This window comes from Cherax quadricarinatus, chromosome 41, assembly GCF_038502225.1.
Source record: "Cherax quadricarinatus isolate ZL_2023a chromosome 41, ASM3850222v1, whole genome shotgun sequence".
Taxonomy (NCBI): domain Eukaryota; kingdom Metazoa; phylum Arthropoda; class Malacostraca; order Decapoda; family Parastacidae; genus Cherax; species Cherax quadricarinatus.
This window is the reverse complement of record NC_091332.1, coordinates 6,205,253-6,228,680: the sequence shown is the minus strand read 5'-3', so window position 1 is coordinate 6,228,680 and position 23,428 is coordinate 6,205,253. Positions and strand designations below refer to the sequence as shown.

The 23,428-nt window shown below is 42.0% G+C and overlaps 2 protein-coding genes and 1 long non-coding RNA gene across 10 annotated transcripts in view; 2 read left to right on the top strand and 1 right to left on the bottom strand.

Annotated features, from left to right (window-relative positions):
- The window catches only part of LOC138853822 (uncharacterized), a 24,982-nt gene extending 1,986 nt beyond the window's left edge, over positions 1 to 22,996 (bottom strand). The window contains exon 1 of the long non-coding RNA XR_011393036.1: positions 21,840 to 22,996. This is a non-coding gene — a long non-coding RNA (uncharacterized lncRNA). The remainder of the gene's footprint in view (positions 1 to 21,839) is intronic.
- Positions 4,197 to 18,621, top strand: LOC128695879 (neprilysin-1). 5 transcript variants are annotated; one of them, XM_053786804.2, is made up of 6 exons: positions 4,197 to 4,333; positions 9,305 to 9,499; positions 9,848 to 11,368; positions 11,869 to 12,064; positions 17,330 to 17,536; positions 17,996 to 18,621. In XM_053786804.2, the coding sequence occupies exons 2-6, from the start codon at positions 9,312 to 9,314 to the stop codon at positions 18,314 to 18,316; spliced, it is 2,433 nt and encodes an 810-aa protein (XP_053642779.1). In that variant the 5' UTR covers positions 4,197 to 4,333; positions 9,305 to 9,311; the 3' UTR covers positions 18,317 to 18,621. The 5 variants fall into 5 exon arrangements, with proteins under 5 accessions (XP_053642779.1, XP_053642781.1, XP_053642777.1 ...); XM_053786806.2 differs by having other exon boundaries at positions 4,290 to 4,333; positions 9,310 to 9,499; XM_053786802.2 differs by having other exon boundaries at positions 4,306 to 4,389.
- Positions 19,569 to 23,428, top strand: part of LOC128695878 (nephrin) — a 40,059-nt gene continuing 36,199 nt past the window's right edge. For 2 of the 4 annotated variants that reach the window (XM_070092926.1, XM_053786799.2), the window contains exons 1-2: positions 19,569 to 19,819; positions 21,205 to 21,524. In XM_070092926.1, the coding sequence (XP_069949027.1) occupies positions 21,362 to 21,524 (163 nt within the window). In that variant the 5' untranslated portion in view covers positions 19,569 to 19,819; positions 21,205 to 21,361. Of the gene's footprint in view, positions 19,838 to 20,281; positions 20,856 to 21,204; positions 21,525 to 23,428 lie in introns of those variants that run through there. The other 2 variants (XM_053786798.2, XM_070092925.1) reach the window with 2 other exon arrangements.

Genomic DNA, 23,428 nt, shown 5'->3' with positions numbered 1-23,428 from the left:
TGTATATGAGGAAGAGCAGGGGACCAAGGACACTTCCCTGCGGAACTCCAGTATCAAGTGGCTGTGTTGGTGATGCTGTGTCTTTAATGGTGACATACTGATACCTATTAGTAAGGTAAGATTTGAAATATGCAAGGGCATGGCCTCTTATACCATAATGGTCAAGTTTGTGGAGTAGCATGCCGTGGTCTACTGTGTCAAAAGCTTTTCTTAGGTCAATAAAACATGACTCTATTGGGTTATCCTGGGTTACTAACCCTCCGGGTAATGCAACCAAAATATTTTTCAATAAGACTATGGATTTTGTAGATAACGAAAGGTTTGTCAATTATTACTATCGTTTATCATCAACTTTATTCTATTCGTTTTCTTTGACAAGCTCTTGCTTTTTCGTGGGTAAACTATTTAATATTTAGAGAGTTCTTAAGTTCAGTTATCTAATCAACTCCTTTATTCCTTTGTACAGTACAATGTGTAGCTTACATGTAACAAAATATTGTTAGACACAAAGAAAGCCACTAGCATGCACAAGCATTTCAGACAGGTGAAGAATTAGACACATGTGCAACATCTGGGTATCTTTATTGTAGACGTTTCGTCCTCCAGTGCCTTTATCAATATAAATTCAAGGACATAATTGGAAAACAACAGAACTATATACAAAAGATGGAATCTTGGTTCAGAGGACATCTCCACAACTTTCCTAATTAATTGCTACTGACCCGTCCCTCCGGTATGATCTACTTTCACTGGGAAAGATAAGATTTTCTTCGGACTTTTAACCCCGGAGGGTTAGCCACCCAGGTTAATCCATAAATACAGTGCTTCACCGAGGGACTGTCTGTCTTATTTCTATTGGGGTTCTTAAATCTTGTCACCCAGGATGTGACCCACACCAGTCGACTAACACCCAAAAATGGTAACTAACTAACCCAGGTACCTACTTGCTTGCTAGGTGAACAGGGACAGCAGGTGTAAGGAAACACTCCCAATATTTCCACTCTACCATACTCCTTGCACTGAAATGCATCTATGTATCAAAGATTGACAGTTTAATTGTAACTGATTCTCTGTCATCCATAAATGCTCTCAACTCATTAAGCATAAATTGTGGCATGCTTGTGTCAGAAGCCAGACACAGGTATGGTAGGATTGTGGACAGTGGAGTCAGAGTGCACATGCTGTGGATTCCATCTCACATTGGTCTTCAGATGCATGATAGAACTGATAAATTGGCTAAGCTGTATGCTTTCAAAGAGGGAGTAGATTACAATCTTGGCTTGTCAGGTAGTAGTTTGAGAACAATAATACGAGAAGAACTTCAGCTGAATTTTATGGACTTAAAGCTCAGGGAGATTGACACCAGTGAGTCCATCTATCATCATTCTATCATGCAGGAGGAGCCACATGTCTATGGTGCATCCAACAAAATAAGCAGACTCTTGGATGTCACTACCGCCCGGCTCCGGCTGGGTTACAAGTATCTTTGGCAGGTTAAATCACCACCACCAGATGTAGACCAAACGAAATGTAAACTTTGCCAGATGGATTATTGTCACACCCTGCGTCATTATGTACTGGAGTGCGATAAAATTAATGAATTTAGAAACAACTCACTCAGAAGTGTTCAAGAAATGGCTAAGTATTTTATCCACAGTGGTATATTACAGACCATTCTGGAGAAATACCCTGACTTTGCTAGCTGTAAATAAAGCATTACCACATATGTGCATGTGTGTGTGTGTGTATGTGTGTGTGTGTGTGTGTGTGTGTGTGTGTGTGTGTGTGTGTGTGTGTGTGTGTGTGTGTGTGTGTGTGTGTGTGTGTGTGTTTTGTGTGTATGTGTATGAGTGTGTGAGTGTGTGTGTGTGTGTGTGTGTGTGTGTGTGTGTGTGTGTGTGTGTGTGTGTGTGTGTGTGTGTGTGTGTGTGTGAGTATGAGTGTGTGTGTGTATGAGTGTGTGTGTGTGTGTATGAGTGTGTGTGCGTGTGTGTGTATGAGTTTGTGTATGTGTGTGTGTGTGTGTGTGTACTCACCTAGTTGTACTCACCTAGTTGAGGTTGCGGGGGTCGAGTCCGAGCTCCTGGCCCCGCCTCTTCACTGATCGCTACTAGGTCACTCTCCCTGAGCCGTGAGCTTTATCATACCTCTGCTTAAAGCTATGTATGGATCCTGCCTCCACTACATCGCTTCCCAAACTATTCCACTTCCTGACTACTCTGTGGGTGTGTGTGTGTGTGTGTGTGTGTGTGTGTGTGTGTGTGTGTGTGTGTGTGTGTGTGTGTGTGTGTGTGTGTGTGTGTGTGTGTGTGTGTGTGTATGAATTTGTATGTGTGTGTGTGTGTGTGTGTGTGTGAGAGAGAGAGAGAGACTCAGCAATCAACATTTGCACCAATAACTCACTACAGTTGTGACCGGGTGTGGAAGTGTGAATTGCTCATTACTCTAAAATTTGTTCATGATTGCAGCCATGTATACACGTAAGTAACCATTCTTACAGTATTCATTACCTTTGTAACTTGTGAGTTCATTACCTTTGTAACTTGTGAGTTCATTACCTTGTACCTAGTTCAGCCATCAAAACTTTGGAGCCCGGTCCCTGGACCCATTGTGTACCTCTGTAATCTGTAAATACCTTTGTAACTTGTCATGATTGTGACTAGACCTACCTGGAGTTCATTACCTTTGTAAATTGTGAGTTCATTACCTTTGTAAATTGTGAATTCATTACCTCTGTAACTTGCTCAGCTATCAAAACTTTGAGGCCCAGTCCCTGGACCCATTATGTACCTCTGTAATCTTTTGACTACCGCCCACTGGATGGGTATGGGGTGCATAATAAACATATTAAACTAAACTACCCGGGGATCGAACCATAGACATTCTGTGAGGCGAGAGCGTTGCCTACCAGGCCACGGGACACGTACACATAAATACAGTTACACAAATTATCATACATAGTAACACATGTGTAAATTACCTAGGATGACCCAAAAAAAAGTCATACATAGTTATATATTTCTACTGGGGTACTTGCTATTCCTTGATTTGTTAAGAAATAATGAAGAATTTTAGATTTTATCTGAGCAGCCGGGCTGTGGTTCGTACGTCAGTTTGCGTGCGGCCAGCAGTAATAGCCTGGTTCATCCGGCCATGATCCACCGCGAGGCCTTGTCACAGACCAGGCCGCGGGGGCGTTGACCCCCTGAAACCCTCTCCAGTTATACTCCAGGAATAGACAGCCACGTAAGGTTAATAACCAAGGATAACCGAAGCAAAGTCTTCCATTGGAGTAGTTTTTAAGTCCTTCCCCAGGATGCGACCCACAAGTATGGATTGGAGAGTGGGAAAGGTAACAGCTATGAAAGGATTCAGGGGAAACCGGTTTGGAGAACTTGAGTCCTGGAGGTGGAAAGTACAGTGTCTGTATTCTGAGGGAGGAGTGGGGATATTTGCAGTTCGGAGGGGCATCCGTACTGTAGTATCGGTGCACCTCTTCCAAGACTAATGGAGCGAGTGATGGTGAAAATTTCTTCTTTTTTGAGTGACTACCTCGGTAGGAGACGACCGATCTGTTAAATAAAATACATGAGTTGTTATGAAAGAAATTCGTGACCTGGTTACATTCCTGAGTTCATCCGTATATACCTGAAGTATACCTGGAAAGGGTTCTGGGGTCAACGCCTCCGAGACTCGGTCTGAGACCGGGCCTCGTGGTGGATCAGGGTCTGATCAACCAGGCTGTTACTGCCTGGCCGCACGCAAACTGACGTACGAACCACAGCCCGGCTGGTCAGGTACTGACTTTAGGTGCCTGTCCAGCGCCTTCCTCAAGAGAGCCAGGAGTCTATTGGTAATCCCCCTTATGTATGCTGGGAGGCAGTTGAACAGTCTTGGGCCCTGGACACTTATTGTGTTGTCTATGCATATGTTCATGAGTGTGCTGTGAAACACACACCAGCTCAAGTTTCACAGGTAATCATGACATCTGCTACATCTGTCACAACACCTACTGCAACACGTCACACAACACCTGTCACAAAACCTGCTACAGAATTTTTTCGTAGAACTTGTTACAAAATATATCGATATTAAAAACACCGTGTTATTTGGACTGTGATAATGTCCAAGGGTTAGTGTAGATTTTCTCAAGAATTCTTCCAATAACACTGTTCAGGGTTATTGTGTAAGAAAAATTTAATGGTTGTTATGTATAGATAAAGCGAGATAACACACTAGAAAAGTCTTTTAAGATAATGTTATCTGAAGAAGAGGAGTGATTACTTAGTTCCAGTGTTGTGGTCACCTGGTCACACTACACGTCCTGACAGAGGTGAGTAGTGTGGTTATCCGGTCTTCGTGCTGTGGTCACCTAAAGTCTTGACACAGGTGAGTAGTATGGTCATCTGGTCTTAGTGTTGTGGCCACCTTAAGAGAGTGCTGTGGTCAACTGGTGTCAGTGTTGCGCTAACCTGGCTTCAACGTTGTTGCCACCTCGTGTTAATGATGTGGTTACCAAGTCACAGTAAAAGAAAGAAAAAAGTAAATATCTGATCGGTCTCGTGTGTTCGCACAAACATTCCTCCGAAGATGTGCGTCTAACCTCGCGAAAGCACTCAGGTGTTGCCTTTTTAACAACTATGGCACCTGCGTTCACAACGTCATAAAATGACAACCGAGGGGAGGGTATCAGGATATTCATTAGCATACCTGATTTACGGGAAAGCACTAAATCCATAAGGATCAACACAACACCTGGGGAACAGAAGGTAATTAGATCTGATCCATAGAAGGGAAGATAAGCTCTAATACTCATGTGCAAGAGTCTTTTCATTGACGTCAGGGGAAGGAGATTATTTTAACAGCCCAACGTTGATCCCCATTCCCATCCACTGAAACTTTAGATGAGTCCAACTAAAGTAATTTTGTTATACAAATATTTACGAAATTATATATATATATATATATATATATATATATATATATATATATATATATATATATATATATATATATATATATATATATATATATATATATATATACTACTACTACTACCCCCTATATTTTATACAGATTTTATTTAAAGACAAAATACATTGACAAAAATACAATAGGAAGTAGAACAACATAGATAACATCTCAGAGCTACATCTCGAATACTTCGTCCAGCTTCCCGGCGGTGGGCCGTGTACCCAGAATGCTGCAGGCATTTCTCTTCTGGATCGCAACACTGAGTCTCTGAAAGAGAAAGCTGGCCGCCCTTTGGTCCCTGGTTTCTATGATGAGTTTTTCACCCAGCTCTTTAATGAACTTTAGAGCACACTTGCCCCATGCTCCAAGGGTCTTCGACTCTACTGGGATGAAGTTATAACAAGGGGAAGGCTTTCATATTTGCGGGTCTTCTGGATCTCCCTGTGGCTGGCAGCTCCACCCCCTTCAGCTAGGGTGTATGGCAAGTAGATGTCTACCAATGTGGCGGCACAGGTGTAGTCCCAGGCAACCTGCTTACCATCCTTCCAGGGTAGCATAGTGGCCCCATCAGGACGCTTTTGACTTCCGTCAGACCTCTGCACTTGGGGTTCCCGTTGGGCTGGACAACGGGCTGTGGCGAGACTTCTCTTTATGATGTCGTTGACCTCCTCATGTCTAGCACCGTACGGTGCTCTTCACACCAACTCTAAGGCTGAGGGACTGATTACCTCATCTTTTGTATACAGTTCTACTGTCTTCAAATTATGTCGTAGAATTTATATTGATAACTCCACTGGATAGCGAAACGTCTACATTAAAGATATTGCACATGTGTCTAATTTTCAAGAACCATTCTTATTTAACATGGATATACTTAGGTCGGATCTCTAAACTTATTAATAGCAATTATGAGAGCCAGTTACCGTATTTTCCGGCATATAAGGCGCGTTTTTCCCTAACAAAAAGTTTTGGAAAATCAGCCTGCGCCTTATATGTTCAAGGTCATGGTCAATAGTAGGCTTTGTGTTACACTTTATCAGTTATTTAATAATGTTATGTTACATCTGCTTGGAAATATCGTATTATATGCTCGTGCGCCTTATATGCCGGAAAATACGGTATGGCTTAAATTATTCAAGTTGAATAGTTTCAGCTTCGGGTGAGTGACTCAAGAGGGCGAGGAGAGAGGGAGAGGAAATGAGGCAAGAATATGAGGCAAAGAGAGGAAGGGAGGAGATAAGGACGCAAGGAAAAGAAACAGAGAGGTGATGGGGAAAAGTGAGAATGCAGAAAGAGAGGAGGAGAAGGAGGAGGAGATAATGAAAAGGCGACAAAGTTAATTCTAATTTAAAAGTTATTTCCAATATGAAAATATAGTTTTGAGACATTCTGAGATGCAAAATTTGGATTTCTAAATCCAGGGAGACTTTTCCCCATCGTAAAAGGTCCAACTCCTTTCATGTATATATATATATATATATATATATATATATATATATATATATATATATATATATATATATATATATATATATATATATATATATATATATATATATATATATATATATATATATATATATATATATATATATATATATATATATATATATATATATATATATATATATATATATATATATATATATATATGTCGTGCCGAATAGGCAGAATTTGCGATCTTAGCTTAAATAGCAACGCTCATCTTGCCATTTAGGACAAGTGAAAATTTGTGTATGCAATAATTTCGCCAAAATCATTCTGAACCTAACGAAAAAAATATATTTTCACTGTGTTTGTTTAGTATTAAATTACTGTAAACAAATCTAAAGTATATTTAGTTGGGTTAGGCTAAAATAAATTGTTCTTGTTATAATAAGGTTAGGTAAGTTTTCTAAGATTCTTTTGGTGCAAAATTAAAAATTTATACATTAACATTAGTGAAAAAATATATCTTTAAACGTATAAGAGAAAATTTCAGAAAGGACATAATTTTAAATGAGTTCTTGCTAATTGACCAGTTTTACATATTCGGCACGACATATATATATATATATATATATATATATATATATATATATATATATATATATATATATATATATATATATATATATATATATATATATGTGTGTGTGTGTGTGTGTGTGTGTGTGTGTGTGTGTGTGTGTGTGTGTGTGTGTGTGTGTGTGTGTGTGTGTGTGTGTGTGTGTGTGTTTAAGGGGAGGTGAGTCTCAGGGTTATCTCACTAACCACTTCAAGAAGATAAGTTTGGTTATCTTTACCCACTTTACTTATTATGTTCCCTAGATATTTTCAAGATTTTTTTGGTAACATACGATAAAAAAGGCTCATATGTATCCAGATTTTTTCTTTAATTTTTATCTGAACTGGAGTATGCCATTTTATTCTGAGTTGAGGCTGCATTGTGATTGTCCCATAAATATGTCCAAAAAGTATATCCACGAACTGCATTATATTTAAAGATATTAATTAAAAAGTATAACTAAATACTTTCCTATTTAGTGTTCTGAATTCATACATATTTCATGTATTTTTTGGTTGACCTTGTGTTGTGGCCACCATGCAACACCTGAGGTTACAATAATTAGTAAACTCGCTTGACAACACTATAAACAACACAAATTACAATCATAACAAATTCTTTTCTCGATTTTTAAGTTAGATTACCTTAAGTAAAGCTAGATTAGGTTTGTTTTTCCTATCTTAACCTACAAAAAAGAATACATTAAACAGCAAGAAATTTTAATTACAATAGACCCGCAACACATCAAGAAAACATCATCTTCCCATTACAGAAAATTGAGTGTTGGATTTGAGTCTAATTGATCACGCCAGTATATCATGCTAGCCGGTAGCTATCATCAGTAATCATATTACACCGAGTAGATAAGCTTTTATTTATTTTAAGCCTGTAGTCAACACAGTCTGTTGTGACTGTTATCAGATATACAACAGAAACGCAAAACGCTTGTGACCCTGAAATTCTTGATTGGGAGTGACGTGTTCTGAGATGATAATAATGTGAGCGATAAATGTTAAGTGGTTACATATGAAGGTCTTTCCGTGTATTGCTAAGTGGGTGTCGGTGTTGCTATGTCAGTGACTACCTCTCTCTCTCTCTCTCTCTTTCTTTTCTAGGTCCTCCTTTCCTTGGTCATTCACTTCCTGTCTCACTCCCTAACCTATGATGATCCGTAGACCTGAAAGTCTACGTAGCAACAGGCTGATGGATTCAATAGAAAAGTCTAACCTTCAGACCAGGCTGGAAACCAGTCACAGGTTCCATAGCTCCAGTGAGCTATGGATCAGGTTAAGTCAAAGTAGTTCCAGCTTTACCACCCATCTTCCCCTGACGTCAGGATGTTACTCAAGGTCAGCTGACCTTTACTCACGTGTCATCCACGTGAACAATGCAAGTTTGTCGTGACCGGATATGTGAAGAGCGGATGCATACACACACACACTTGGCACGGATAAGCCTCGTGAGAACACTTAGAGCACCACTAGGAGTCATATGTGTGACGCAAGACAATTGTAGATGATGTTTTCGTTAGGAAAACGTTTCGTTCTGTGTAGAGCTTTATCATTATGCTCTATGAAGAGCTTTATCAGGTCGTGTAGAGCTGTATCAGGTCATGTAGAGCTTTATCAAATCATGTGTAGAACTTCATGCCATGTTTCCCCTACGTGTACACCTTTTTCAAGTCATCAATACGGCATCTCGTGGAGACATGAAAGACCAAGATGACTAAACTATCGAGCCGAGAATCTCCATATGAACACAAAAAACAGATCACAATAAGGTGTCTACAACAATTTATAACTAACCCACACAGCTGGGAGACGTGTCGGTCCTTCCTGAGCCGTTACGAACCATTTATTATTATCACTAGTCACTGTTAAGGTCAGTTAAAGCGACGTTCTGAAGCTCACTGACAGTGACATTGTTAAGGTCAGTGACAATTCCAGTGATAAGCCCAACCACAGCAAATCTAAAGTACTTTGTCATGATTTATTATTATTATTATTATTATTATTATTATTATTATTATTATTATTATTATTATTATTATTATTATTATTTAATAATAATATTCCTGTTGATTTATTAATTATTTTTATTCTAAATTTCTTTGTACTCTCAAATGTCTGTTGTTTCTTCCTTCCTCCGGGTTTTTCATTCCTTTCCTCTCCCTCTGTCCTTCTCCCTTACCTTTTACTCTCATTCTCTACTTCATATATTTGCAGGGTGTTTCTAGTAGCGTAAGTGTAGTAAGTGTATTTACATAAATGTGTGTTTCCGCAGCACAGTTATGGAGACGGGAAAGAGTCAGGAGCAGTTGGTGGAGGCGGCGCAGGAGGGACGTGCTGGAGGCATATGGAGGCGAAGGACTCGCCTGGAGAAGGTGCTGATAGGGATATCAGGGGTGGCATTACTCGCCTGCATGGCTCTGGTCGGTGTGGTCGCCGTCGGGAGACCAGAAACCTCGCCTGCCAATAGGTAAGCTCTCAGATGGTACACACAGACAGACGAGCTCTCAGCCAGACTAGTAAAGCACAGCAGATATATGTGGACAACTACAGTAAGCACCACATACTTTTGAAAGTAACCAGTATTAGAGAAACTCAGTTTTCATTTTTCTTAACACATCGGCCGTCTCTCCTCAAAGCAGTGTGACCCAGAAAACAAAGAAAGAAACATATTCATCATCATCCAGTTAATAGTTGTTTTGTCAGATGCGTGCAGACATTACACAGCCAAAAGATATAGCCAAGTTAGCTCAGGCTCTTGTGTACTAGTTGCAGCTCCTTGTTGATATACCGAGACCATCCGTGTTTTCTTTCTCAGGGAGGCTGCACCTACGATCCGTCTCCAAGCATCACCGCAGAGGACGGAAGAACATGTTCAAGTAAATCCCGAGGAAACCTTATCAAACGTGAAGCTTATGGCATCGCAAAAGCAGGCGCCACGTCTTCCTGTGTATCATGCTCGAACTGACGATGGCGCCGAGTTTGAGATCTGCAGCACGATCGAGTGTACCCTGGCTGCCGCCTCCATCATCGAGGCCATGGATGCCACTATCGACCCTTGCCAGGACTTCTTTCAGTTTGCTTGTGGCAACTGGATAATTGAAAACCCAGTGCCAGAGGAGTCGTCAAGCTGGGTTCAGTTTGATCTTCTTGATCGAGAGTTAAGTAATGCCTTGAGCAGCATCCTCTCAGAGCCTCAGAATCCACAGGATCTAAAACCCATTAATGACGCTAAAAACTTTTATGCTGCCTGTATTAATGAAGAACTTCTGGAAACAATCGGTGTGACTCCCTTAACCAACTTACTCTCACAGTTCGGCGGCTGGCCTATGACCTTGAATGAGTGGAGCGAAGCTGCATTTGACTGGCAGACCTCAGTTGCCGAGGCAAGAAGACAACTGGCTGCAGGTTATTTAATAAATGTGTGGGCATATGCTGACGAAAAAGACACTGATATAACAGCGATATACATAGACCAGACATCCCTGGGTATGCCGAGATCGATTCTGACATCTCCAGCCAACTATGAGGAGATAATTAATGCCTATAAGACGTACATGTCCTCCACTGCCTCGATAATATCCACATCATTACAGGAAAATATTACTGTCAGTAATGCAGAAGTATCCGATGTTGTTGACTTTGAAATGGCTCTTGCCAACATCACTACACCGGATGAAGATAGACGGGACATGAATCGCATGTACAACCCAATGACAGTATCAGAGCTGAGCGAATTGACAGCTGATTCCGATATCGACTGGATACAGATGCTGACTACCATGTTTGCCTCGACGGAAGTCTCCATTGATACCTCCACGAGGGTGATTGTGCAAGAGCCTGAGTATCTTGTAAAGCTCACAACTCTTGTTGCAGCAACAAGCACTCGTACACTTTCAAACTACATCATGTGGCGACTTGTGAAGGCCTTGGGCGACGAGACCAACCTGGCCATGCGCGAGGCCTCCTTCCAGTATCAGATGGTAGCCAGCGGCGTAAAGGCTCAGGAGCCACGCTGGAAAATCTGCGCTGATAAAGTCAACAACTTCATGGGTATGGCTGTAGGTATAAAGTACGTGGAGACCTACTTTTCTCAACAGGCCAAAGACGAGGCTAACGAGATGGTGGAAGACATCCGTTCAGCCTTTAAAGATTTGCTGGATATCAACGAATGGATGGATGACGAAACTAAACCCAAGGCTGTGGAGAAGGCAGATGCTATCACCAAGCTTATTGCATATCCTGACTGGTATGGGAACAATTCTGCTATGGAGTTGTATTACAGCGGCCTCCAGGACACAGCCAATGACACGCACTTCCTCAACGTACAGAAGCTCAGGTAGGACACTATATATCTTACCCTCTAGGATAATTATTTAGACATATGAGTGAGACTATCCTGTCATTTTATTTTGTCATGTTTTTTGAAGTTTAAAGTGACGACCAACTTTTGGTTCCACTTCAGTATTTTCGACGCTATTTGTGAAGAACTGTTTTCTGTTGTTTACTCGGCACCGAACTTTTTTTTAGTTTATATTTGTGAAAAAAAATTCTGCATATTATGATGCTGAATTTTTCTTGTTTATCATTTTCATAAGCATAATTTTGTGTCCTTTCATAATCTCATTTGTGGTTATGACCCACGTTCTCCTCCTGTCCACCTACGAACACACTATCAGTGTGTTCTGTCCCCTTCGTAATTCATATTTGCCAGGATATGGTTCACGGAAGATAAGTATCAAAGGAGTAATAATTCAATAATAATCAAAATGTGTATATGATGCATGCAATTGAGATGAGGTTCCACGATGACTGTAACGAGCACATTACCTCCTGCAGCTTGTGGACGAGCACTGACGAGCTGGAGGAGGTGGGTCACCCCACCAAGAGAGACAAGTGGTACTTCCCCCCCACTATCGTCAATGCCATGTACATGCCGGAGTTCAATTCGATCACCTTCCCTGCGGGCATCCTTCAACCGCCCTTCTACCGCGCCAATTCCCTTCAAGCTCTCAACTACGGAGGTATCGGACAGGTAAGTAGAGTATTCTGACTTTTTTTTTAATTAAGCTTTCCTGTCTATTTGTGAACCCCTATTTGAACTCCGTCAAAGAAGCATAGAAACAGGAGTTTTTGTGTGTAGGAAGCATGGAGGCTCAATCCTCCACAAGGGGCCAATTCTCTGACCCCTCATAGGAGACTGGAGCGTATAGTGACCCACCCGTACGGACGGGGGGTCTCAGCCGGGTAAAGATTCTCTCTGTCGGGTAAATAAATTAAAAATTCATTCTAAGCGCTAAACCCATGTTGATCGGAGTTCATGAGGTTCGAACCTTTACACATTCACAATAACTTTATTAACAACACAGAGTGCTAATTGAAACCGTTTTAAATAAATAGAATCAGTGTTCAGTGGTCAGTCGTCACGTGAGGTCACAGACCCTGAGCTGCTTGGGGATTAGCGTGGACGGTTACAAAGCATGGCTTGCTTCTACAGTGTTTTAAAAGCTGAGGTTGGAGAGTTGAAGGAGGAGGTCTTGCTTCTCCAGGAGGAGATTAGGAGGCTGAAGGTCCACCTCAATGGGCCTGGGAGAGAGTGTGAGGTGGTTGGAGATGTGGGGAATGAGGCTTCTAGCAGTGAGGTGCAGTCTGTCTCTCACTGTGAGGAGGCTGTAGGTGGGGTGGTAGCAACGGCTACCAGCAGTGAGGTGAAGGCCAGCACCTGCTACAAGTGGCGAGTTGTTCACAGTAATGGGAGGCGCATCAGAGTAAGGAAAGTTAAGAGTGCAGATCTGAAGGTAGGAAATCGCTTCTCTGTTCTCCAGGATGAATGTACTTCAGTGGCCAGTGAAGGTAAGGGTACTACTGCCCCTGCTAATGAAGGTAAGCGCATTCTTGTGGTTGGTGACTCTCAGGTAAGATATGTTGATCGTGCTTTTTGTAATAGGAATAAGAAGATGAGAGATAGAGTGTGCTTCCCTGGAGCTGGTGTTGGGGACATTGTCAACAGACTGGATAATATCATGTCAGGTAATGGGAACAAGCCCATTATCTGTCTCAGTGCTGGTGGAAATGATATTGGGAAGGGTAGGAGAGAAGAGCTGCTAGATAAGTACAGGTCAGCTATAGATTTCATTAAGTCTAAGGGAGGGATCCCAATCATATGTAGCATCTTGCCTAGAAGGGGAGTAGGAAATGAATGGTTGTCTAGGGCAATTGGTGTAAATTGCTGGCTAGACAGATACTGCAAGGAACTTGCAATCCCATTCATTGACAACTGGAACAACTTTTATGGCAAACATGATATGTATGCAAGGGATGGGGTTCATCTCTCTGGGGCAGGGGTGGTAGCACTTGCAGACTCGATTGAGAAGGCCATTGGTGAAATGCCTATGATTTTAAACTGATGGAAGATAGAGGTATGGGTGTGTGTGGGAAACAAGCAGGTTGCAACACTAGGGTTGGAAACAGTAAATGTATAAAAGGCATTCAGCATGAAGTTATAAATAAAGACAATAGAACAGGTCAGCAAACAAAGGGGGACAGCAGAGGGCAGCAAGGGACTAGCTCCCTTAAGGTTTACTATACTAATAGCAGGAGTGTTAGAAATAAGATAGATGAGCTAAGATTAATTGCAAGTGCAGGAAACATAGATATTATTGCTATAACAGAGACCTGGCTCAATCTGAAAGATAGAGAGATGCCCTCTGAATGTCACATACAAGGCTATAAATTATTCCACACTGACAGGGTCAACAGGAAAGGTGGTGGAGTAGCGATGTATGTCAGAGACAATTTAAATTGTTGTGTTAGACAAGATATTAAATTAGAAGCGTCAGCCACTGAATCTGTTTGGTTACAGCTTCTCGAGGGCCGAGAAAAACTAATTTTGGGTGTGATTTACAGGGCCCCAAATCTTGATAGGGAGTGCAGTAAACTTCTATGGGACGAAATTCGTAAGGCATCTACATACGAAAATGTTGTGCTAATGGGAGATTTCAACTATAGACAGATTGACTGGAGCAATTTGACAGGAAATTTAGAGTCGGGTGACTTTCTTGATACGATCCAGGATTGTTTTTTAAAACAGTTTGTGACAGAGCCAACTAGGGGAAATAACCTCCTTGACTTGGTTCTTGCCAGTAGGGAAACACTAATTAATAATCTTGAGGTTAATGATGAGCTTGGGGAGAGTGATCACAAATCACTCAGTTTTAACATATCATGGAATTCCCCTAATAATGGCAATCAAGTCTCCGTCCCTGACTTTCGCTTGGCTGATTTCATAGGACTGAAAAATTACTTAGGTGGGCTGAACTGGAATGACCTGACTAGGGGTCAGGTAGGTGGTGATGGTTGCCGATATGATGCTTTCCAGGGCATAGTTCTAGCTGCTCAGTCAAATTATGTTCCAAATAGGGAAATCAGATCAAACAAAAATGATCCTAAATGGATGAACAATAGATTAAAATATCTGATTGGTCAAAAGAGAGGCATATATAGGCAAATCAAAAGAGGAGAGGGGCAATTAAGAAATCGATATATTCAGTTAAAGAGAGAAATAAAAAAGGGAATTAGAAAAGCAAATAGAGATTATGAGGTTAAAGTTGCAAGAGAATCGAAGACTAACCCAAAAGGATTCTTTCAGGTATACAGAAGTAAGATCAGGGACAAGATAGGCCCACTCAAAAGTTCCTCGGGTCAGCTCACTGACAGTGATAAGGAAATGTGTAGAATTTTTAACACATACTTCCTCTCAGTTTTTACACAGGAGGATACCAGCGATATTCCAGTAATGATAAATTATGTAGAACAGGACGATAATAAACTGTGCACTATTAGGGTCACAAGTGACATGGTCCTTAGGCAAATAGATAAATTAAAACCTAACAAATCCCCAGGCCCTGATGAACTGTATGCAAGGGTTCTAAAGGAATGTAAAGAGGAGCTTAGCACACCTTTGGCTAATCTTTTCAACATATCACTACAAACTGGCATGGTGCCAGATAAGTGGAAAATGGCAAATGTGATACCTATTTTCAAAACAGGTGACAGGTCCTTAGCTTCGAACTATAGACCAATAAGCCTAACCTCCATAGTGGGAAAATTTATGGAATCAATAATTGCCGAGGCAGTTCGTAGCCACCTTGAAAAGCATAAATTAATCAACGAATCTCAGCATGGTTTTACAAAGGGGCGTTCCTGCCTTACGAATTTATTAACTTTTTTCACTAAGGTATTTGAGGAGGTAGATCATGGTAATGAATATGATATTGTGTATATGGACTTCAGTAAGGCTTTTGACAGGGTCCCACATCAGAGACTATTGAGGAAAATTAAAGCACATGGAATAGGAGGAGAAATTTTTTCCTGGATAGAGGCATGGTTGACAAATAGGCAGCAGAGAGTTTGCATAAATGGGGAGAAATCAGAGTGGGGAAGCGTCACGAGCGGTGTTCCACAGGGGTCAGTGTTGGGCCCCCTGCTGTTCACAATCTACATAAACGACATAGATGAGGGCATAAAGAGCGACATCGGCAAGTTTGCCGATGACACCAAAATAGGCCGTCGAATTCATTCTGACGAGGACATTCGAGCACTCCAGGAGGATTTGAATAGACTGATGCAGTGGTCGGAGAAGTGGCAGATGCAGTTTAATATAGACAAATGCAAAGTTCTAAATGTTGGACAGGACAATAACCATGCCACATATAAACTAAATAATGTAGATCTTAATATTACGGATTGCGAAAAAGATTTAGGAGTTCTGGTTAGCAGTAATCTGAAACCAAGACAACAGTGCATAAGTGTTCGCAATAAAGCTAATAGAATCCTTGGCTTCATATCAAGAAGCATAAATAATAGGAGTCCTCAGGTTGTTCTTCAACTCTATACATCCTTGGTTAGGCCTCATTTAGATTATGCTGCACAGTTTTGGTCACCGTATTACAGAATGGATATAAATTCTCTGGAAAATGTACAAAGGAGGATGACAAAGATGATCCCATGTATCAGAAACCTTCCCTATGAGGATAGACTAAGGGCCCTGAAACTGCACTCTCTAGAAAGACGTAGAATGAGGGGGGATATGATTGAGGTTTATAAGTGGAAGACAGGAATAAATAAAGGGGATGTAAATAGTGTGCTGAAAATATCTAGCCTAGACAGGACTCGCAGCAATGGTTTTAAGTTGGAAAAATTCAGATTCAGGAGGGATATAGGAAAGTACTGGTTTGGTAATAGAGTTGTGGATGAGTGGAACAAACTCCCAAGTACCGTTATAGAGGCCAGAACGTTGTGTAGCTTTAAAAATAGGTTGGATAAATACATGAGTAGATGTGGGTGGGTGTGAGTTGGACCTGATAGCTTGTGCTAACAGGTCGGTTGCCGTGTTCCTCCCTTAAGTCAATGTGACCTGACCTGACTAGGTTGGGTGCATTGGCTTAAGCCGGTAGGGACTTGGACCTGCCTCGCATGGGCCAGTAGGCCTTCTGCAGTGTTCCTTCGTTCTTATGTTCTTATGTTAATATAGATACAAAGATGAACATACGTGATAGAGGGCGCTGTTGTCACTTCAATACCAGTTATTATTTTATCTTAAGACTCTTATCGGACTAAAAACCAGTCTTTCGTCCTGTCCAAAGATTCTGGACAAAATCTAAATGCTTATAATTTCCCATCTTCTTACTTATACCAGCAACTAAAAATATATTGTCTAGAATATGTACAATAGTATGCAATAATATCACAGTAATCAGGTGATATTACAATATACAAAATAACCAGAGTGATTTCTCGAAATCGCTTGGAATTTCACTATATTTTTTCGCTGTAGTTACTTTGTATACAATAGCATATATAACTCAAGATACAACACTCTCACACGTTAAATAAAACTAACAATATACACAGCCTACAGGTTAAATAAATGCTGTGTACCAGACAGTAGTACGACTACTAGGTTAGCCGCTACTAAGGCGTAGCCCTGCGCTATCATATCAGCTACTGTGATAAATGGTTTAAAACCGACAAGTTGAAGATTGAGACACTTATGCAACATATGGGAATCTTTATTGAAGAAATGTTTCGCCACACAGTGACTTCATCAGCTCAATACAAAGCAGACTGATGAATGATGTACGGAGAGGAGGAGTTTGAGGTAATCAGTCCCTCAGCCTAGAGTCGATGTGTTCAGTCCATCCTTTCTACTTTGTATTGGACTGATGAAGACATTATGTGGTGAAACGTTTCTTCTACTTCCATCCTGCCGTCATTAGCTCCTTGGTTACATTTACTTCAGGTCATAGGCCACGAGATCACTCACGGGTTCGATGACGAGGGACGACAGAACGACTTGCACGGCAACGCCGTACCGTGGTGGAGCAACGCCACCCTGGAAGCTTTCCAAGAGCACGCTCAGTGTATCGTCGACCAGTACGGCAGCATACGTGTGCCGGAGATTGACGCTCTCCTCCCTAATGCTACTTTGAATGGTGTCAACACGCAGGTGTGTACGTGGCTGGCTTACTTATTTACCCTTGTGTATGTCTGTGGCTCACTTATTTACACCTGTGTATGTGGATGGCTTACTTAATATACTGGCTCTTTTCTGTTAGACTTTGTAAATGGCCCAAGTCGGACCGGAACGTCGTCGTAAGTTCCTGTTTCTTATGCTGGTTATTTGTGTATTACACTTGTGTATAAGGCTGGCTTACTTATGTACACTTGTGCATCTGGCTGGTTTACTTTTTTATACTTGTATATGTAGCTGGTTTATTTATATACACTCGTGTATGTGGCTGGCTTCTTTATTGACACTTGTATGTAGCTGGCTTACTTATTTACACTTTGTGGCTGGCTTGGCTATTTACACCTGTATATGTGGCTGGCTTACTTATATGTGTTTATTTGACTGGCTTACTTTTCTACATGTTGCGAAATTACTAATTCACGTCTGTGTGTACAGGGTGAGAACATTGCGGACAACGGGGGCCTCCGAGAGGCGCTCTTGGCCTACAATAAGTACGTTGAGAGGTATGGCGAGGAGCCTCGCTTGCCTGGCCTCACAGAATACACCCCATACCAGCTGTTCTTCCTCTCCAACGCTAACATCTGGTGTGGCTCCTACACCACCGAGGGACTGTTCAACCAGGTGCTGACAAACGTACACTCTCCAGGCAAGTACAGAGTGCTCGTGCCGATGGGAAACATGGAGCAGTTCTCAGAAATCTGGAGCTGTCCTGCTGGCTCGCCCATGAACCCAGAGAAGAAGTGTGTTGTTTGGTAGTAGCACTTTGCTACCGTCTTCCCGCTTCGCTCTCAGTCTTCCCTTTCTCTTAGAATATCAACTGCCATAGCTTAGTGGTAAGAGTCACGGCTTTTACCATCGAGGTCCAGGGACCAAATCCCCGGCTGGAAACAAAAAAGAGCAGCTTCCCTCTTATTCTTACTTCCATCTCTTGTTCTTACTTCCATCCTCTTGTTCTTACTTCCATCTCTTGTTCTTACTTCCATCCTCTTGTTCTTACTTCCATCTTCTTGTTATTCTGTTGGTTTATGACTCATAGAGCAATAAAAGGGTAAAAAAAAGCATATATGCATTTTCTTTAACTTGTGTACCCACAAATATGACCAAGTGAAGAAGGTTGGGTTGACCAACGACCTACCACGAGGCATCCAGCTGGGAGTCAAACACTAATAATGACTATAATCATAAGCATAATATTTTCAAGGGGTCTACCGGTAAGTCAGCGGAAAGCCTCTGTCAGATGACAAAAGATGTCAGCTGTCCTGTTTCCTAACAAATCTTACCTAAAGTCAAACACTCACATCTCTGAAAACATGTGACCCAGCAGGAAGCATCTTCACCGCCCTGTGTCTTCATATTCAAGCTGTCTAGGTGTTGCACATATTGCCTACCATTAGGTAATTCTTACATCAGTTGCTTTTATATAAATACGTGCAGTAGAGAGAGTTTAAATCTCCCTAGCGCACGTGGGTCATTAAGGTTGCAGTTCACTAGCACAGCAACAACCGAAAATATACTTTAATCTATAATATAGAAAGTAAAATAGTCTTTAATATATATATACAATAAGAGAGAGATATACCTCTTGGTGTATATACAATAAGAGAGAGATATACCTCTCGGTGTATATACAATAAGAGAGATATATACCTCTCGGTGTATATACAATAAGAGAGAGATATACCTCTCGTTGTATATACAAGAATTCGCTTTGTAGTTAAAGGTGTCTCGTATTCAACACTATACCTACATGTTGCGACCCACACCAGTCGACTAACACCCTGGCACCTATTTACTGATAGGTGAACAGCAGGTGTTAGAAGACCCTAACGTCTGGCCCTACCCGTATGCGCAAAGGGATTTCTAGATACGGCAATTGATTTTCTTCTCCTTCTGTTTACACATCGCTCATAAAAATATGATGACACATACACTATGCTAAAATTTGATGGGACACTTAACTTAGTCAGAGTGGGCAGGCGCGGGCGTGGTGAGGCAGGTAAGTCTGAGGCAGCCAGTTTGTGAGTGGTTGTGGTGGAGTGAACATATGTAGTCTTATATCATTGTAGAGAACTCTCTCCCTTGGAGTGAGAGCCAGATAAGTGGACGCTGGTGGAAGTAGTCGCTAGACAGGTGACCGTTGAAGAAGTGGTCGCTGAAGTAGTCGCTGTGGAAATGATCGCTGATGGAAGTGGTCGCTAGAGTACTTACTAAGGTCGTCGCCTGGAGAAGTGGTCGTTAAAGAAGCGGTCGTTAATAAGGGTATTGATGAGTTCGAAGGTATAACATTCCCTATAATATTATCTCTCTAGAGAAAGAGAGAGACAGAGAGACAGAGACCAAATTAAATCGCTGGTCCACACATGGCTCCAACTTCATCTTGTCCCCTATCTGTTTATCTCTTAACAATAAAAGACTTTCAGATGAGCTGATGTAGGTTCCAGCTCTTAGCGTGTAAAAAATGAGAGATAGAGAAGAGAGATAGATAGATAGATAGATAGATAGATAGATAGATAGAGAGAGAGAGAGAGAGAGAGAGATAGAGAGAGAGAGAGAGAGAGAGAGAGAGAGAGAGAGAGAGAGAGAGAGAGGCAGTGTAACACAACACCGTCACCTGCTTAGCTACCGTCACATAGACGCCACCTACCTTGACAGAGTTATGGACGTGGGAGGTGTGGGCGTGTTAGGTGTGAGAGGGGTTGGCGTGGGAGGAGTGGTGTGGGAGTATGTGTGGGGATAAGAGGTGAACGTGGGAGGTGTGAACGTGGATATGAGAACGGGTGTTAATAGCGAAGGCGGGAATGATGAACAGTGGGATAGGAAGATGATGAAGAGGAATACATCAAGAATCCCTAGACAAGTAGAAAGAAATGTAGAATGTAGGAGGGATACCTAGGTAGAAGCGAGGGGTGAGGAAGGTAGGAGGGATACCTGGAATACAATACCAAGACTACAATAATCCCTAGCACAGATTAAGACTAACGTAAACTCTTTTAGTATTTACGCTGAAAACATCTCTGTTTGTGTTTCATATGTTGTTAGCATCAGAAAGAAGCACTGGATCGAATCTCGGTTGTTTCCTGGTAGCCAGTGATTCAGTATGCATAGCTGACACCATGTACTCCAAGATACTTGATGCTATACCTTCAAGATGGGATGTTTCACCTGGCTAACATTCTGATATGTTTATAAGAGCATATGAACATAAGGAAGAAGGAACGGTGCAGCAGGCCTACTGGCCCATGCGAGGCAGGTCCAATTCTCCCACCGGCTTAAGCCAATGCCTTAACCTAGTCAGGTCAGTCACATTCACTTAAGGAAGGAGCACGGCATCTAACCTAGTAGCACAAGCTAGTCAGGTCCAACTCACACCCACCCACACCCACTCATGTATTTATGCAACCTACTTTTAAAACTACACAACGTCTTAGCTTCTTCTTTAACGGAAAGATTAGCACATGTGTAAGATACATGTGCGACATTTACGTTGTAGAGACGTTTCGCCAACTAGTGTCTATCAGTCCGATGCAGAGAATAATCGCTGGATGACGTGAAAAAGTAATTTGAAGGGATTAGTCCCTTAGTCTTGAAAGGACGTGTTCAGCTGGAAATAGTTATTTAATTCCACTGATAATTCTCTTTTCCAGGTTTGTGTAATGGATGTGGTCGGTCATGATGGTGAGCCTTTCATCCAGGCTGAGTAATATAAGATTTTTGCAAAGTAGACAATGTCTGACCGTCTCTGCTATGCTCTCGGGACACAGTCAAAGCTACACTGGAAGATGACAGTCAGGAAGATGTGGAATGTGTACTTTCAGCCAGTGGACAACTCAAACAAGTGTCATGGTGTCAAGGTCACACAAGACGTCGCTTAGACTAACATCAACATCAGCTGGCAGTGCCACTCACAGGGCCAAGGGAATACATTTGGCTTCTCTACTGCTTCTCTGCTGCGCCACACACGCAGGTACACTCATTCCTCACTTAGGTAATAGTTTTAGCGAACGAAACAAATCGTGTAAACAAAGAGAGGAAATATCTCCTGCTTAACGAAAGTTTAAAGACACCTGTAAGCTTATTTAGGTACAGGTACACATAAGTACAATTATCATACATAGTGTAAATTACCTGGGATAATCCCAGGTAATTTATTTCCATCAGGGTCCTTGATTTCCATCCCTGATGCATCAGGGATGGAAAAGGAAGTATCTTGATGCTCGTGAAGGGTTCTTCATTAAATAAATTTGACACACACTCCTCTTTCTTGGATCAAGCAGATTACCTTTCATTCCCAGGCGCTATATGACCCGTGTGGATTTAGCGCTTCCCCAACGGCACTATTAATCGCGCTGTCACTCTGCTCAACGCAACTCCGCTCCCGAAATTGTTGGTTTCCTACTTGGCCTGAAACTTAAGATGTCTGTAATATTAAAGCGTGTTAGGGAGGTCCACCCGAGAGGCTTAAGCCAGCGGCTGCAAGAATCGTCAACCGGTTTAGAGAGAGGATCGGAACTTATGAGAACACGATCCTGACACCATGGTCTCCAGCAGCTCATCCTGGCCATGGGATCACGTTTCGAATTTAAATTGTAGTTTCTTGTAAAATAAATTGAATCATATATTTGTAGTCGAAGTTTAAGTAAGGATATCCTTGTCAAGATTGATGGACTGAACACATCGACTCAAGGTTGAGGGACTGATTACCTCATTCTCCTCCTGTTCTTCAAGATTCTCCTTTGTATGGACTGATGAAGCCACTGTGTGGCGAAACGTTTCCTCAATAAAGATATCAAACTGGAGGTCGTCACCACTGTAACCTGTCGACAAGCTGAAGGTCGTTATCACTGTAACCTGTCAACAAGCTGAAGGTCGTTACCCTTGTAACCTGTCAACAAACTGGAGGTCGTTACCACTGTAACCTGTCAACAAGCTGAAGGTCGTTACCACTGTAATTTGTCAATAAGCTGGAAGTCGTCACCACTGTAACTTGTCGACAAGCTGGAGGTCGTCACCAATGTAACCTGTCGACAAACTGGAGGTCGTCACCACTGTAACCTGTCAACAAACTGGAGGTCGTTACCACTGTAACCTGTCAACAAGCCGAAGGTCGTTACCACTGTAACCTGTCAACAAGCTGAAGGTCGTTACCACTGTAACTTGTCAACAAGCTGGAAGTCGTCACCACTGTAACTTGTCGACAAGCTGGAGGTCGTCACCACTGTAACCTGTCGACAAGCTGGAGGTCGTCACCACTGTAATCTGTCAACAAGCTAGAGGTCGTCACCATTGTAACCTGTCAACAAGCTGGAGGTCGTTACCACTGTACTTGTCAACAAGCTGGAGGTCGTCACCACTGTAACTTGTCGACAAGCTGGAGGTCGTCACCACTGTAACCTGTCGACAAGCTGGAGGTCATTACCACTGTAACCTGTCAACAAGCTGGAGGTCGTCACCACTGTAACCTGTCAACAAGCTGGAGGTCATCACCACTGTAACCTGTCAACAAGCTAGAGGTCGTCCCCATTGTAACTTGTCGACAAGCTGGAGGTCGTCACCACTGTAACCTGTCAACAAGCTGGAGGTCGTCACCACTGTAACCTGTCAACAAGCTGGAGGTCGTCACCACTGTAACCTGTCAACAAGCTAGAGGTCGTCCCCATTGTAACCTGTCAACAAGCTGGAGGTCGTTATCATCGTAATTTGATGACGATATACCCGGCAACTGGCACCGACAAGTTTGGTATAAAGACCCAGTCTACGCAGCAAATACTTATTCTAAAGATGTTACGCTCCTTTCTCAAGGTACAGAAGTCACAGGTGTGCTCCTTTTCTCATGTGTATAACCCAGGTGTGTGTGTGTGGCATTCAACC

Coding starts and splice junctions, on each gene's coding strand:
- LOC128695879 (XM_053786804.2), top strand. CDS start 9,312: ATGGAGACGGGAAAGAGTCAGGAGCAGTTGGTGGAGGCGGCGCAGGAG. Junction 11,369..11,868: donor CTCAACGTACAGAAGCTCAG/GTAGGACACTAT, acceptor TACCTCCTGCAG/CTTGTGGACGAGCACTGACG. Junction 17,537..17,995: donor TGAATGGTGTCAACACGCAG/GTGTGTACGTGG, acceptor CTGTGTGTACAG/GGTGAGAACATTGCGGACAA.